The sequence below is a fragment of the Alligator mississippiensis genome, chromosome 2, assembly GCF_030867095.1.
Source record: "Alligator mississippiensis isolate rAllMis1 chromosome 2, rAllMis1, whole genome shotgun sequence".
Lineage (NCBI taxonomy): Eukaryota > Metazoa > Chordata > Crocodylia > Alligatoridae > Alligator > Alligator mississippiensis.
This window is the reverse complement of record NC_081825.1, coordinates 171169615-171185385: the sequence shown is the minus strand read 5'-3', so window position 1 is coordinate 171185385 and position 15771 is coordinate 171169615. Positions and strand designations below refer to the sequence as shown.

Below are 15771 nucleotides of genomic sequence, written 5' to 3'. Positions count from 1 at the left end.
GGGGGTGGCTTCCACCACTGCGTGCCACTTGTCCAGGAGGGCACATGGGGCGGGGGGGAGGGGGCATGTGCCCCAGGATCTGTGCGGGGTGGGGCAGGATGGGCTGCAGCTGTGGGCTGGGGTCGGGGGCTGTGCTACATTACAGTGTGCTCAGGACAGGCAGTGGCGGCGCTGGGAGGGGGCTACAGGGGGACTATGGCGAAATTTGGGGTGGCTGCAGTCTCTCCCACTGCCACTGCTGCTCACCTCGAGCACAGCATAGCACAGCCACTGGTCCCAGCTGCAGCCCACCCTGCCCTGCCTCTCCCTGCACAGATCTGGGAGCACAGGCCCCCTGCGCCCTCCCGGAGAAGCGGTGGGAGCAGCAGCTGGAGTTGCCCCACACCCCCTGGTATGAGCCGCCGCTCTGTCCCGCACCCACCCCACCCCAGCTGGGCAGTGCCTACCCCAGCCTCAGCCCCACTCCCTCCCTCACCATGGGGGGGGGGGTGCTGATCTGCCCCCCATTCCCCCTCTCCTTCCACCACACCAGACTTACCAGCTGGAGTCAGCTCTCCAAGCTGCTGGACTGTGCTGCTCGCTGCCTGTGTGCTGCGCTGCGGCAGCTCGCATGAGCATTTATTGGCCAAATTATCGGCCATTTCAGGCTGATTTCCGATATAGCCAATTTTTCTTTATATTAGTGCTCATCCGATATTGGACTGATGTATCGGTGCACCTCTACAAACAGTGCATTTCTACTGACAGTGATAAGGAAAAAGCCAAGCAACGGAAAAGTGCAGTGTGACAAAGATGTCCCAGCATTCTTCTGTGGCTTGCTTTGGTAGGCTGTGTATTGGGATGTCATAACAATCCTTTCTTCAGCCTTTGTTAACAAGGAATTGGTTTCTGGAACAGAGTTCTGAAGGAAAGTGTAGCCCCAAACTCCCTCCTGTGATTATGGCTCTTTTTCTTTGTGTGCAGAGAGAGCTGCATTCTTCCTTCTGCTGAGGACACTCTGTACCAGGAGCAGATGGGCTAAAGTGTGGGTGAATTCCCACAGTACAGGGGAATCTGGCTTCACACATCAGCCAATCCCCTCAATCCCTGGATTGGGGCAAGGAACATTTCCTGTTCTTGTTTTCTGATATGAGTCATTTCCTATTCTTCTTTTCTGGCTACATTACCGTAGGCAGCAGGTCCCCAAGAGTTATGGTGTTTGGCTTTTTTATTGCCCGCTGGCCATGACAGAGCTCAGGTTTGTGATGATTTCTGCTGCCTGTGGCTGGATCTAGTGTGTGCATTTCTTGCTGCACCTGCCTTTCCTAGCAGCACTGGAGTCAGCATTGCAGCATGTTTGTACTGCTGGAATCAGGTCATGGTGCTATATTGCAATGGAGATCACAACACCCACTCTTGATTCCCTTTGCAGGTTCTCTGATGCTGGAGGCAGCGCTTCTCAAGAACAAACAGGTTCTAGTTCATCATCCAGAAAGTCTGGGATTTCCATGCCTGAGGGAACCTCGGGGGCTTTTTACTCTTCCCACCTCAGGAAGTCTCCTTCAGGCACCACAGTGGCCAATTGAGTGTGAAGTCATCAAGGAACAAATCCAGCACATTGGTAATCTGGCCCTTGCATACTGTTACTAATGCATGTCATGCAGAAAAAGTCTGGTGGTTTGTGGTGAAATTTACCAGTGTGGTAAGGTCCCTGAGCTTTACCTGCACAAAATCAGGCCCCCCCCCACAAAATGGGGGAACTGTAAAGTCACATTCCTGGAGTCACATAATTACAAGAAAATCCTGACTTCCTTTCTCAAAAAAGGTGTTTCCAGCACTTGCAGGTGCTGAGAAAATCTTGGAAACATGACCTCTTAGGGCTTTACTGCCAGGTGTCATATACAAAGACTGACATAGTTTAACATCTGATTTTTAAAACAACTTCATGACCTTTGGGCACCTGACTTCAGTGTTACTCCTCTTATTGCCTAAATACATGGAATGGAGTTCTCAAGAAAATCTCAGTCCATTCTCTGCCTGAGCTCCATGGCAATAGCTTTTAATAGGGTTGAGGGGGTGCTGCAGGAGAACCTGTGGAATGGTCAGTTTTATTAATGCCTATAATAGATTTTAATGCTAAACCAGGAGGTGCAGTCTTAAGCTTTTTCCCCATATCTAAATATACTGGATTTCATAGATGGTTTCCTTCAGAGCAGCTTGCTACATTTTACTGCCACTTCCCTTGATATTTCAACTAAAATTTCCCCTTATGCTTTTCACCCCGTTACTGGGGTGAGAAGCCTACGTCTTACTCCATAGTGTTTCCCTCTCCTTGATAATCACACCCATCAAACAGTTAAAGTGCACTGTACCAGAAGTTTTGTTTTGCTTTTGCTCTTCTCTGACCCTCACAACTCTAGTTTGACAGTCCCATCTTGGTAACCTGATGTCTAGAGATCAGTGCTCTTTTCTAGCTATAGTCATAGCAGTTTTGCACACAGCATGCTGTGCTGTACTGCTTCAACAGGTGGCAGAGGCCAGCAGAGATATTGCAGGACTAGACACCAGGATTTTATTTCTCCTTTGCACTGAATAGTCTCTGTAGCACTTGGAGATTTGTTTTTAGCTGTAGGTAGTGTAAGGGACCCATAACCCTGTTACTCAAGTAGACAGAGTGCAGTGCTGCAGAGGACAAGCTATAGAATATAGAGAATGGGCTATGTGGGCATGTCCCCATGAGCAAGGAATATGCATTTCCACAAGGACAAGTAGCTTGTGCCACTGCTACTTGTCCCCAGGGAATGAATGCCTGTACCATGTGTGCTGTGGCATGCGATACGTTACTCTGGGTGGGGTAGGGGAGGCTGGGCCCAGTAACTGTGTTGGTCCCAGCAGCCTCGCCTGGGGCCTGGGAGCCTCCGGGAACTGCAACCTTGGTAGGCCTGCAGCAGGGAGCCTGGCTGGCAGCTGGAGCATGGCTCCAACTGGCCAGGCTCTGGTTTTGGTAGGCATGTACTGCTGCCACGTGCACTGCCCTGCTTTTTTTAGGCATGTTTTTTTTTTAACCTGGGATCTCTCAGGGTCAAACCCCTACAGCATGCTGCAAAGTAGCAGTGCAGGAAATGCCAGCATGTGTGGTGTGCAACACTGCAGACAGATCTGCAGTGCCACATACCACACATCCGCGCGTGTCTGGATGCATGCCATGAGTGCAGGCTACAGAGCAGTAAGCCAGCACATGGCTAACGAAGAGGCCCTGTGTCCTGTTAGGCAGAGGCGGGCAATTATTTTGGGTGGAGGGCCGCTTACTGAGTTTTGGCAAGCCATCTAGGGCCACATGACTGGCAGCCCAGGGCAGATAAATATTAGTTTTCTAATTTTTTAGGGGGCATGTGGGCCAGATAGAATAGCCTGGTGGGCCGCATCTGGCCCGCCGGCTGCATTTTGCCCACTCCTGTGTTAGGGTAAGAAGACAGGTGATCAGAAAGGGCAGAGGGGAGTGGGGTGGAGCTAAGGAGCTATATAATTTTAGTTCCTGGGCTGAAATTTCAATTTGACCCAGACTATGGAAGGTAGAGGAGTTTTCTGAGGGAAGCCTAGGCTGCTGACTAACTCAAACTGGAAACAGTAGGCGATAAGGTAACCCCAGGGGAGTGGGTGGGATAGCCAGCCAGTAATGGTGGGGTTTTGCTTGGGTTGTATGAACATCCTGAGGGTGGTTAGTTATTTCCTTTGCAAAGTGGATTGTTTTGTTTATTTTTATCTATGAGGCATGGGGTGACTTTGGGGAAGTAGGAAGGACACTGTGGGCACCTAGGGTAAGGTGCTATGAGTTTGGTTATTTGATTTAGTGGAGACTGAGGCTCTGAGAGCCAGAGAGAGTTTCCTAGTTATGGACTGTTAATTTGGGGCCCAAGAAAGCCCTGGCTGTAAGCTGAGAGGGCTTACTGAGGCTAATTTAGTTATAGCCCTGCTCAGAGCTGGAGTTAAGACTGGGTCAGACTGAGGTGCCCTAACTGATGAGCAGGGTAGAGTGAGACACCCAAGGTTCCACTCTGGAAGTCTGAGGGCTGCCTCCCAAATTTATATTAATTGACATCAAGATGTAACAGGCATGGAGAGATGGAATGAGAAATAGGCTTAGGGGGGGCTGCCAGAGAGTACCATATCTACCTACCAGAGGTGGATGCTTTAACAGCAGATTCAGCTAGGAATCATTCTGGTAGGGAGTTACCCAGAATTTTGTGCTTCCAGACCACCCTGGTCATTGCCCACAGGCTGAACTCTGTGCAGAACCCTTCAGCCACTGTTTTTGTGCCCCTCTGGCTTCCCATTCTTATCAGGTTTGGCACACACCTTTTCTACCTTCCAGGATTTGCAGTGGAGGATGCATCTCCTGTTCAGGGTAATAGAGCAGGGACTTGCAGACTATTTTCAATCAATGCTGTCTAAACATACTAGACTTCCCATCTGTTACTATGCCAACATTTTAATAGACTTGCTGTCAGTTTTTGGGTAAATGACTCCCAAAGGCTGGAAGGCGTATTGGGGAATAGTCACTGACACATCCTGCTGAGTAGATTGGCTGAGTTTTAGACCAGGCTGTATAGCCACATAGGAGATACAGCCCTCCAGAACAGACTATGTTTGGTGCTGACCCCAAATGGCCTCCTTTCCAACACAGACCCATCCTGGTGACTGAAAATCACAAGCCAGCAGGCAAGGATGCTTCTAATATACTAGGCATCTGTTGCTTATCTTTGTGGAAGCAGGCATGTCAGCTGAGAATGAACACTGGAGAGGGAGAGAATTGATTTCTATTATTACACAAAGTTAATTTTAGGAACTCTGTCTCTTTTATCCCAATGGGCATGTTCCCCCATGACACCCCTCTAAGGACATATAGAACAATCTGCCTGTATTTGTCTTAATCATCTCTCTTTTCAGAGTGGGTACCGCCCAACTTGGAGCCATTTTACCAGCTCACAGGGAATGAGAAGGCACCAGAGATTGTAGGAGAGGAAAAAGGAACAGTTGTTTACCACATAAATCCAGGTATGTACTCGTGTGAAATTCCCAACTTCAGCTGGGGAGACTAAGACATGAAGGTAACCCTGGATCAAATCCAAAGCCCAAAGGAGTTAGTTGGAAAAGCTCCTGTCAACATATATGGGCTTTGGATTTGCTTATAAAAGGGAAAGTCATTGGACAAACTTTTATACAGTACATTTAACAAGCCTTTGGTTGAACTCTCTCTAAATGAGTGAAAGTCGTTTGATGCATCACCCTCCTCAGTCCTAGTTCATAAAGAAGAAGCAAGCCTACAAGCTTCAAGGTAGCACTGTTTCCTAAGCTACAACATTTGGGTACAAATGTTCCTGTGACAGGTCTCATGCCTTCCTTGAGAGGTGACTGCCTAGCCTGATGCATCCCACTGTCAAGGAGTGAAAGTCTGTCCTCCTGCAACAGGATGCCAATTCTGTATCTTAACCCTTAAGCATCTTGCAGCGTGCTGGGCACCTGGGCTGTCAGTTGGTGTCCAATAATGTCTGGTTATCAGAGCTCAATTCTCTTCCTGGTTCCTGAAAACGTGAGTTACCACTACTCCCAACAGAGGAGGCTGAGATCTAGCAGGAGCTCAGAGTCCCATAGTAGCTCAGTTTGCCTTGAAAAGGTTCTTGTCTTCATCTTCTCTACCAGTTGACTACTACTGGAGGCACCTGGCAAGCCAGTCCTAAAAAAAATAGCTCTGCCCTCATAACAAACTCTTCTGATCCTTTGGTGCTGGGCTAGTGCTTTTCTTTGTGAAATGCCAGCTCTTACATGGCAATACCAGGTCTACTTCATGTTGTGCCTCTCGGGGTTTGGCAGCAGGACTGCCATGGGGATTTTGCAGCCCTTTGCAAAGTAGTCCTGACACTGAGGCTCTGGTTCTCTTAGTGCAGTTAATTTGTATGCAGTATTAAAGCCCCATTACATGCAGGGCCAGTAGCTGGAGTATGCAGAATCCTTTTCAGATTTGAGCTCTATTCCCTTTCTGATCCTGAGAGGGGAGGCCAACATGATACTGTTGTTAGATCACGATCCACTGACATCCTGCCATGTTAGAGAAGTGGAATAGTTAGTATCTTTGAGTGACTGGTTAGGCACTTGAAACACATGAAGCCTCCTTCCAGCTCTGCTGCTGATGTGCAGGGTGGGCTTGGTCACACTGCTTCATCACTCTATGCCTCCCAGTTCTGAAATGGCACTGAGCTGTTTGTAGAGCACTGAGAACTGCAGCTGGAAAACACTAATGACTACCATTTATTAATGCTGTGGAATTATGGGCTTGGGGAATGTTTGCTCAATTGGTGGCAGGTGCTTTCACCCTTAGAACAAAAGGGTTCCCTGCACTGGAATAGGGCAGAGCCCAAGTCGCCACAGCAGTAGATTACCCTCACTACTCTGGACCACAGGGTGGGAGAGGCAGAACACGGGCCATGTTGGGAAGAACTAGGGATTGGCTTCAGTATGGTTGCCTTGGAGCTGGCAGTAGGAACTGAGGCCTTGCTACTGGGTGCCCTGTGACTAACATATCTCTTCTCCTGGCAGCAGCCAAAGGCACCTGCTTTACCTGTGCCCGGGTTGGAGGTACTCGAGGGCCTGTCAGGTCACCTGCAGTTACCTTGGAAGGCCCAGAAGACACCACTCTGCTCTTTGAATCACGGTTTGAGAGCGGGAACCTCCAGAAAGCTGTCAGAGTGTGAGTAGTTGGGAGGCACTCTGGGTGTGCTTGCTGGGCAGGGGGGCATTCTGGCTAAGCCAGGGGTGTTCCGTCTCCAGGATGGGAGGAAGTTAAGGGTGTCCTTGGTGGACTGAGGTCTTTTGCCTAAGTCAGGTTGCCCAGTGCTGTCCCTGGAGGATGACTGCTAAAAAGGAAATATGCAGGTGAAGAGGATTGGGCGTCTCTAGGTATTGCATTTCACAGCAGTCACACATAAGCATTGAAATAATTCCTGTTGCCACAGAGAATAGGTGGTAGCACAGTTTCATTCCCCACCATCCCACTCCTTCCCCCCCCGCCAAAAAAAAAAAAAAAGAGAGAGTGGAGAGACAGGTGCTTTGAACTGATGCTGCTTCATTCCTGCCGCAGTAGCACCATCACTGTCTGCCTGTTGCACTGAGGGCAGGAGCACTTGCTGTCTCATGGCCAGCCTCCCTGATGGGCTGTGGGAGCCCTAGGACTAGAGCCCATGACTGATGGTGCAGTCCAAGGAAAAGACAACTGCCCTTCCCCACAACCCTTGGTTTTAGATGCCTGATTCTCTTCTCCCAGCCCAAGTCACAGTTGCCTGGGGGTTGTTCTGATTATTGCCAGCTGGTAATGGTCACACAAATAGTGCCTCCATGTTCCATGGACTATAGGAAGTGAAGCTCCAGGATGCTCCTGTACACAGAGTGAGGGAAGGATCCTTTAAGAATAATAGCATGTGCTCATAATTTTATAGCCTGCACCATAAAGCAGACGCACAGAATGGCAGAGTGAAAGGCACAAAAGCACCTTCTGAACCTGGCAATTCCTAACTTTCCAAGGTTTGACTCTGTCACTTAAATAGTATCTTTTGGATAGAGGGGTTTTTGTGGTTTGCATATAATTGGATTTGCCAGTAACAAAAGTGCTCAAAGATCTGTTTTCCCCACCACAAATCACTGGCTCCAGAGAGGAGGGGGGAAATCTTAAGCCTGGTATGTACCACGAAGATTTGCTGTCAGGAGCCAACCAGGACATGGCAATCAGGGCTTGACTCTAGAGGATCACAACTCAGGGGATCAGGAGCAAACATTATCTAGACCAGGGTTATAAGTCAGGGATTCAGAAACAAGTGGGTCAGGAGGTTGAAAGAAGGCTTTTAAGGATACTTATACATGTGCTCTAGGGCAGGGGGAGCACTTTAATTAAAGCACCCAGAGCATCTTTTGCATCAGCATCCTCACACTTAAAAGTGGCGGCAGGGGCACTTTAGTTAAAGCTCACTGAACAGGCTTTAGTTAAAGAGCCCCCCCCACCATTTTTAAGCATGGGGATGTGATACACAAGATGCTGGAGTCTACTGGAGCATGGTAATTACAGCCTTATTGCTTATGTATAGGTGCCCTAAGGGAGTAAGATACAGGTACTGAGATACAGTCATGAGCCACAGTTGGTCAGGGACAGGAAGTTGGGATCCAGACTGCGGTCATTGACCAAGGATCCAAAGCAGGCGGCTTCAGTTGTAAAGGACTGAACTGTGGGTGGTCCCCAAACTAAAGCCATAAACCAGGAGGTGGCTGTCAAAAGACAGGTGTGTGGACTGGAGTCAGAAATGTAGAGATCAGAATCCAGCAAGTCTGGAGCAAAGGGATCTGAGCTGGAGCCTGGAAGAAGTTGTTTGCAGGCATGAACTAGAAACAGGGAAACTAGAACTCAACTGGCAAGAGCCAGGAAACTAGCATAAGGAGTTGGAAGCCCAAGGCTAGACGGAGAATTCTCCTTCCCATTGACTAGCCTGCTAGGCACTGAAAACTGCTGTATATAAGCAGACAGCCGTGCCCATGCAGGTAACGGGTCAGCTGGGATACTTGGGCCACTGGCAGGCAGGGCCATTCAAGTAACCAAGGCAAGCTGTGGCTACTTAGCTTGACAGATTCCCTGACTACTGACATTTGCTAGTTAGTTGCTACAGCTTGCCACGTTCCACAGTGACAGTTTTGCTGACAAATCCCTCCTATCTGAACACAGCTGTGCTGTGGGACATGCTTTCCTTGGCTCAGCTTGTGTTGCTCTGATGGTGGAGTATGGAAGCCAGTCAAAAACCCCATTCTGTTTGCATATGTTCCGTTTCCACTGGGGGTTCTGCCTCTGAAAAGATATTGCCCTTCCTCAAGAAAAGCTGCCAAAGCTAGGCCAGTATATCCTATCATGTTTCTCTGTGCAACCTTATCTTTCCTTGGCATGGCTGTTTCTTTGGCAGAAGTTGCTGTTGCATTTTTAAGTACTTCTTTCTTTCTCTCTCTCTCTCTTTTCCTCTCTCCCCATCCCCCTTCCCCTGTTCTAGTGGTCCCTATGACTATGAACTGACACTGCGGACAGACCTCTACACCAGTAAACACACCCAGTGGTTCTACTTCCGAGTTAGGAACACGAGGAAGGATATCCTGTATCGCTTCACAATTGTCAATCTCATGAAGCCCAAGAGCCTGTACAGCATGGGCATGAAGCCCCTCCTGTACTCTGAGAGGGATGCCCAGACCAACGGCATTGGCTGGAGGAGAGAGGGGGCCGACATCTGCTACTACCGATGCAGTTCCAAGGAGAAGCAGGCCACATATTGTTTAACCTGGACTGTGCACTTCCCACATGACCATGACACATGTTACTTTGCCCACTCTTACCCCTACACTTACTCGGACCTGCAGCGCTACCTGCTGGCAATGACCAATGACACAGTCTACTCACAGTACTGCAAGCTCCGGGCTCTGTGCCAGAGCCTGGCAGGCAACACTGTCTACCTCCTTACCATTACCAGCCCCTCCAGGAACCCTGATGAGGCTGCTGCCAAGAAGGCTGTGGTGCTGAGTGCCAGGGTGCACCCTGGAGAAACCAGTGGCTCATGGGTGATGCGAGGCTTCCTTGATTTTATCCTGAGCAATGCCCCTGATGCTCAGCTCTTAAGGGAGCTCTTTATATTTAAGGTGGTGCCCATGCTGAACCCAGATGGTGTGATTGTGGGGAACTATCGCTGCTCTCTGGCTGGGCGGGACCTGAACAGAAACTACAAGACAATACTGAAGGAGTCCTTTCCCTGCATTTGGCATACCCGTGCCATGATCAAGAGGTGAGAGGGATGGGAGAGTATGAATAGCTGCTTGGAGTGTCGTGCACAGTAGCAGAGCAGAGTACTGGCTCTGGCTAAATAAGCCCAGAACATAGTGGGACAACAGTAACCTCCACCATTCAGTTAGTTAGGGTTGTTCAGCTGGATGATAACGGCAGTATGCACTAGTGGGTACAGCCTTGGGCTGGCTCAGAACATCTAGGTTTTATTGCTGGATTTGCTACTGTTTTGCTTGGTGGCTTTAGACAATTCCTTGGCTCCTCCCCATGCTTCAGTAAAACAGGAATAATGACCCAGTTCTCCTATGGAGAGCATGTTGGGATCTATGGGAAAACATACCACTTAAGAACTAGTATTTCTGTTCAAGAGGGAGAGAATATATTCAAAAGCACCAAGTTAAGAGAACAGAATGAATGTTGTGGAGTCAGTCAGTCCAGAAGAAGGAAATGACAAATGAAGGCTGCACGCGCTCAGTGGGGCAGAAGCAAGATGGCCAGTACCTGTGCGCTTGCTTTGGTGCTCATCCCTGAACTGTGCAAACTAGTGAATCTACTTTCCCAGCTCTCTGGTGACCTGAGACAGCATTATGATCCCTAATTCACAAAGAGGGATGCTGAAGCACAGAGGGATTGCAGGTCAATGTGCCAAGGTATGCATTAACTTTGGTGGTCAACAGAAAGAGATCTGGAACATTTTAGAAGTGCTGAGCATCCTCAGTTCTATTTGACTTAACTATGGCTGTGAGTACTCAGCAATGAAAAATTAGGTCCCTGTATCTTGGCTGGGCACTCAGAAAATGGGGAATGACCAATTAATGACATGTGCAAAACTTGATTAAAACAACTGATTCAACATCATCATATTAATTTTTCTTCCTGCACTTTGCCTTATTCATGGTACAATTTCAGAAATGTTCAGTAAGTGAGGTGGAGGCACTATAGATGACAGCTTCCTCCTTTGCCTCATTAGTGTGCATCATCCAGCCTGGGCGCTGAGCAAGTCAGAGGAAAGAGTCAGCAGGAGGTCAGGAAATTAATTTATAGTTCAGACACACAAGGGGCAAAATTAAGACACTTCCTAGCTTTTGAATACTTGACTTAATGATGTCTTTTTAAGTATGTATATATTTAATTTCATAGTTTAAAAATGTAAGTAAATGAAATTATTACATGCAGACCTGTAATGGTTCATCGCCTACGTCATCAAATGAGTTTGAACTCTGGCAGCTCTTCTTTGGTTGAAAATTTTGTGGATCTACCCTTGAACTTGCAACACTGGAGCAGAGACCTCTGATAAAGGAGGAGCTATAGTAGAGATAATATCAGTATCTGCCTGATATCAGTATATGCCTGTCTTGAGACAGGAACACATGACACAAAGCTGTATGTTAGCCCTATCTTACAGACAATACAGCTGGCATAATCTTTGATTGGGACAAACTTGGGTTCTTTCTCCATCTTTATCAGAAGTGATTTTGTGCACATTTTTAGTTATTTTTTAAGTAAAATGAGGGGAGATGATAATTGCCTTTCTCTGAGGCTGAGGGTTTAAGTCGCTGTACATAGGAAGTATCATATTGGATCAGACCAGTGGTCCATCTAGCTCAGTAACCTGTCTCTGACAGTGGCAGTAGTAGATGCTGTAGAGGAAGAGTATATGAATAGAGCATATCTAGAATGATCTATCCTCTGTCATACCCATCATAGCATCCACCATCATTGATTTAGGGATGCCAGAGGATACACCCTTGACCATTTTGTTTGATGGCTATTAATAGAACTTTTCTCCATACATTTGTCCAATCCCTTATTGAACCTTGTTATACTCTGTGCTTTTACAACCCCTTGTGGCAGCGAGTTGGACAAGTTAACAACGCCCTGCATGAAAAACCATTTCCTCTTGGTTGTCTTAACCCTGTCTCTTGTTAATTTCAATCAGTGCCACCTATTTCTAGAATAACCATTCCCTGTTCACTTAATCCACACACTGCATGATTTTAGAGTTCTATCATACTCCCTACCAGTATTCTCCTTTCCAGATTGAAGAATCCTAGCCTCTTCTGGTAGCCTCTTCTTGAAGGGTCCTAGTTTCTTCTGCTGTGGCAGTTGCTCCATACCCCAATCATCTTTCCCCTTCTCTATTCCTATTCTAATTCCACTACATCCTTTTTGATATGTGGAAGCCAGAACTACACAAAAGATTCAAAATGTGGGTAGACCATGGATTTACACAGTGTCAAGATAATGTTTTACATCATGTTTTCAGTTCACTTAGGATTCCTAACATTTTATTGACTTTTTTGGTTGCTGCTGGAAGTTGAGCTAGTATTTAAGGAACTGTAACAGGGAGGTCTGTTCTGTTAAGCAAAGCTGAAGGGCTGCAGCAGTGGAAAGGATGATGAGGGCATGGCTCACTGGGAATAAAACCCCCCAGTATACAGAACCAGGGGGAGGAGTGGAGGAAAAGTACCAGAGACAGGAAATGTTTAGGCTATGAGGAGGACAAGCCTGGGATAGGAAGGCTGAAGCCACAGCAGATCCCTCCCAGGGTTCAGGACAATATAGTTTCATAGTAGGTAGGGGCAGGAGGGACCTGAACAGATCATCTAGCCTGACCCCCTGCCACAGGCAGGAATGAATGCTGGATTCACAAGACCCCAGACAGGTGATCATCCAACCCCTTATTGAATTTGCCCAAGGTAGGGGCGAGGACCACTTCCCTGGGAAGTTGGTTCCAGATTTTGGCCACCCTAACTGTAAAATATAGTTTTTTCAGGCTTAAAGACTGTACATCATTAAGTTTTGCTGAGAGATGCTCAAGGAAGGGGCAAAAGTCTACTTGACCTTCTTCAATCCTGGAAAGTGAGTGTTTAGCCCTATTCTTTATTTTCTGTCTTTTAACCACCTTCCTGTCCCTTAAAGGAGTAGGACACCAAACTTTTTTAAAGATGTGCACAACGGGGCTGGCCACTAAGAGTGATTTCCCCCCACCCCCCAAATGGCTGAACTACTTGTCCGACTCAGCTCATCAGGGCAACCTCCTCACAATCCCACCGGCCATGCCTCGATGGAAATTGTATTTCATCTTTGGAGGCAGTCTCCCAGTATCCCTTTGTGCCCAACAGATCTCCACTTGGTTTAGCTTCACTTGCTTGCCAAGTCCTACTTGAGGGAAGGACTCAAAATCAACTACAACTCTGTGTCCCACTGGCACCTGCTGCTAACTAGGCCTTACAGGTCTTACTCTCAATTCATTCACCAGTCTGCCAGACCCCTGGCCCTGTCCTTGGCCCTAGTCTACCTCACTCCCTCTGGCCCTTTGCAGGGCCTGAAACCCAGAGTGCTCCAGGCATCCTGTTGTATGGCCTCTAAGCTTCCCCAATAGCCACAATCCAGTCTTTTGGTTAAACTGAAACAGAAATGCAAGCAACCCACTTCAAATAAAACACTCAGGCTTCCTATACACATACTTGGAGGTCGGGGGCAGGGTGTTTTAATTAGAGTAGTTCCCAGAAAGATACTGTAATTAAAATATCTCATCATCATGTGTATTAACCCCCACAGGTTTAAAAAAAAAAAAGCAGGATGCTTTATTTAAGCCTCATTTGACAAGTTTTAGATAAAGTACCCCCATGACCATTTTTAAATGCATGGGGACTTATGCACATGGTGATAAGGCCATGCTGGAGCGTTCTAATTAGAACTCTGAGCAGACTTGATTAATTGAGTCTGCTCTGACTCATTCTAACTAGAATGTGAACCAGCACATGTATAGGCAGCCTCAGAGCCCTCTAGTGGTCACCACACAGAAGTCACATCCCCTCCCACTGGCTTGCTCTCAGCCCCTTTAGGTACCTGACCTGTTCAAGCCTGCAGCTTTTGACAGCTTAGGCTCGCAGGAGCTCATCTTACTGCAGTTTCAAGCAATATGGATCTCTCTGCCTCAGGCACCCTGGTTTATATTACCCAAATTAACTCCTCCCCTTCTGGTCAGATGTTCCCTTGACCAGCTGCAGATGTACTCTCTAAGCTTAATGAACAGCTTACTGCTGTTCATCTGGCTAAGCAGCAGTTGTTTCCCTCCTACATACCTAGAGCTCTGTTCTATTGCCACTCCAATTCCCTTCCCGTGCCTAATCTGTTGCTCTGTTTTGTACTTCCTGCCCTGTACTCCCTGCCTGATCTGCTACTCTGCTTTGTGCTTTCCACGCTATCTGCTGCTGTGCTGCCTGTCCCCTCACTATTTGCCATGTGCAACACGTAGAGACTGCCCATGCCACTTGCAGTATGGATTAGCTACCTCTGCAGTAACCGACCTTCCCTCCAATCCTGTGGCAATTCAGGTTTTTTTAAAAGTCTTTGGTGAGAGACCTTGTCAAAAGCTTTTTTAAAAATCTAAATATATGATATCAGTTGGATCCCCTTTGTCCACATGCTGGTTAACACCCTCAAAGAACTCCAGCAGATTGATGAGACATGAAACCATGCTGACTCTTCCCTAGTATATTATATTTATCCACGTGACTGCTGATTTTATTTTTTATATAGACTCTACCAACTTGTCAGGAATAAAAGTGAGACTCACTGGTCTGTAGTTCTCAGGATCACCTCTGGAGCCTTTTTTCAAGATGGGTGCTAAATTGGCAATCTGCGAGTCCTTTGACAGAGACCATTTGTAATGATAGGTTACATGCTATTGTCAACAGTTCTGCTATTTCACATTTGAGTTCCTTCAGAACTCTCCGGTGAATACCATCCAGCCCCAGGGACTTACTAGTATTTAATTTCTCAATTTGTTCTCCTGTGTCACTGCCATGTGATCCAACCTTTTGGACCTATCTGCTAGGAAGAATTGATCCAGCTTGAGAACCTTCCCAATATCCTCTGCAGTAAAGCCTGAGGCAAAGTAAATAACCATAGTTACTACTAAGATCAGGTTCCCCATCATTTAACAAGAGGGCATAGATGGAGGGAGAAAAAAATTTGGGGGTGGGGCTGAGTACGCATGCGTGAGCATGGATCAGGAGGGAGTGGAGCGGAGTTGGGCCTAGGATCAGGGCCAGGGCCTGCTGTGCCCGCCCCTTCCCCCTGTGCCTGGAGTCATTGCCTGCCGCTGGCACCCCCTGCACCAATGAATCTGCCGCCCCCCAACCTCCCACCGGCCCCAGCTGCCTCCCCACACCAGCCCCAGCCCTGCATCGTCTGGGGGGGCCTGGAGCCAGGGGCTGGAGCAGGGCCGGCCTTGTTTGCACTGCCAGGTCACAGGGGATGGAGCCCCTGAGACCCCCGTGCCTGCCCCGCCATGCCCTGCACAGCAAGGGTAGGGTGTGGGGTGAAGTTGTGGTTCATCCAGGGGGTGTGGGGAGGGGTGGCAGCTCCCGCCACTGCACGCATCCTGGGAGGCATGGGGGCACAGGCTTTGGGCGGGTGGCGGTGGTGCTGGGACTGGCCCACTTCATTGTCCAGTCTGCCCACCAGTGGGATGCACATGGCTTTCAAAACAGCAGCAGCAAGGTGTGGAGGTAGGGAGCAGATCCCAGACTGCAGTTGCAGCCCGCCCTTGACCTGTGCACAGATCACGGGGCCACATGTCCCCCCCTTGACTCCCCCACACCTCTGGATGAGCTGTCAGGCTCCGATTGTCCCATGACCCGGCCTGGCTGGGGCCCCATTTACAGTGAATGGGGCCAGATCGTGGGACAATACAGGAATGAGGGGGGCAGGGGCAGAGGTGAATGATTTGCCTCTGTCCCACTCCCTCCTGCACTGTGGGAGTCTTCATCTGTGTTCCCTCCCCCCCAAGCCCAGGCAGTCATAAAGAAAGTAGATTGAAAGAAATTTACCTGCCTGCTGAGCCGGCTGTGATCCTGTCTGCGCAGGATATCTAAGTGTGCATGCCTGTCCCTCCCTGCTGCAGCAGCCTGTGGCCAGGCTGC

At 48.4% G+C, this 15771-nt stretch overlaps 1 protein-coding gene across 8 annotated transcripts in view; it reads left to right on the top strand.

Moving 5' to 3' along the window:
* The window catches only part of AGBL2 (AGBL carboxypeptidase 2), a 52655-nt gene that overhangs the window by 6234 nt on the left and 30650 nt on the right, over nucleotides 1-15771 (top strand). For 7 of the 8 annotated variants that reach the window (XM_019498787.2, XM_019498788.2, XM_019498786.2 and 4 more), the window contains 4 exons: nucleotides 1412-1600; nucleotides 4927-5034; nucleotides 6574-6724; nucleotides 9057-9836. In XM_019498787.2, coding sequence (XP_019354332.1) covers nucleotides 1412-1600; nucleotides 4927-5034; nucleotides 6574-6724; nucleotides 9057-9836 — 1228 coding nt within the window. The remainder of the gene's footprint in view (nucleotides 1-1411; nucleotides 1601-4926; nucleotides 5035-6573; nucleotides 6725-9056; nucleotides 9837-15771) is intronic. The other variant, XM_019498784.2, reaches the window with a different exon arrangement.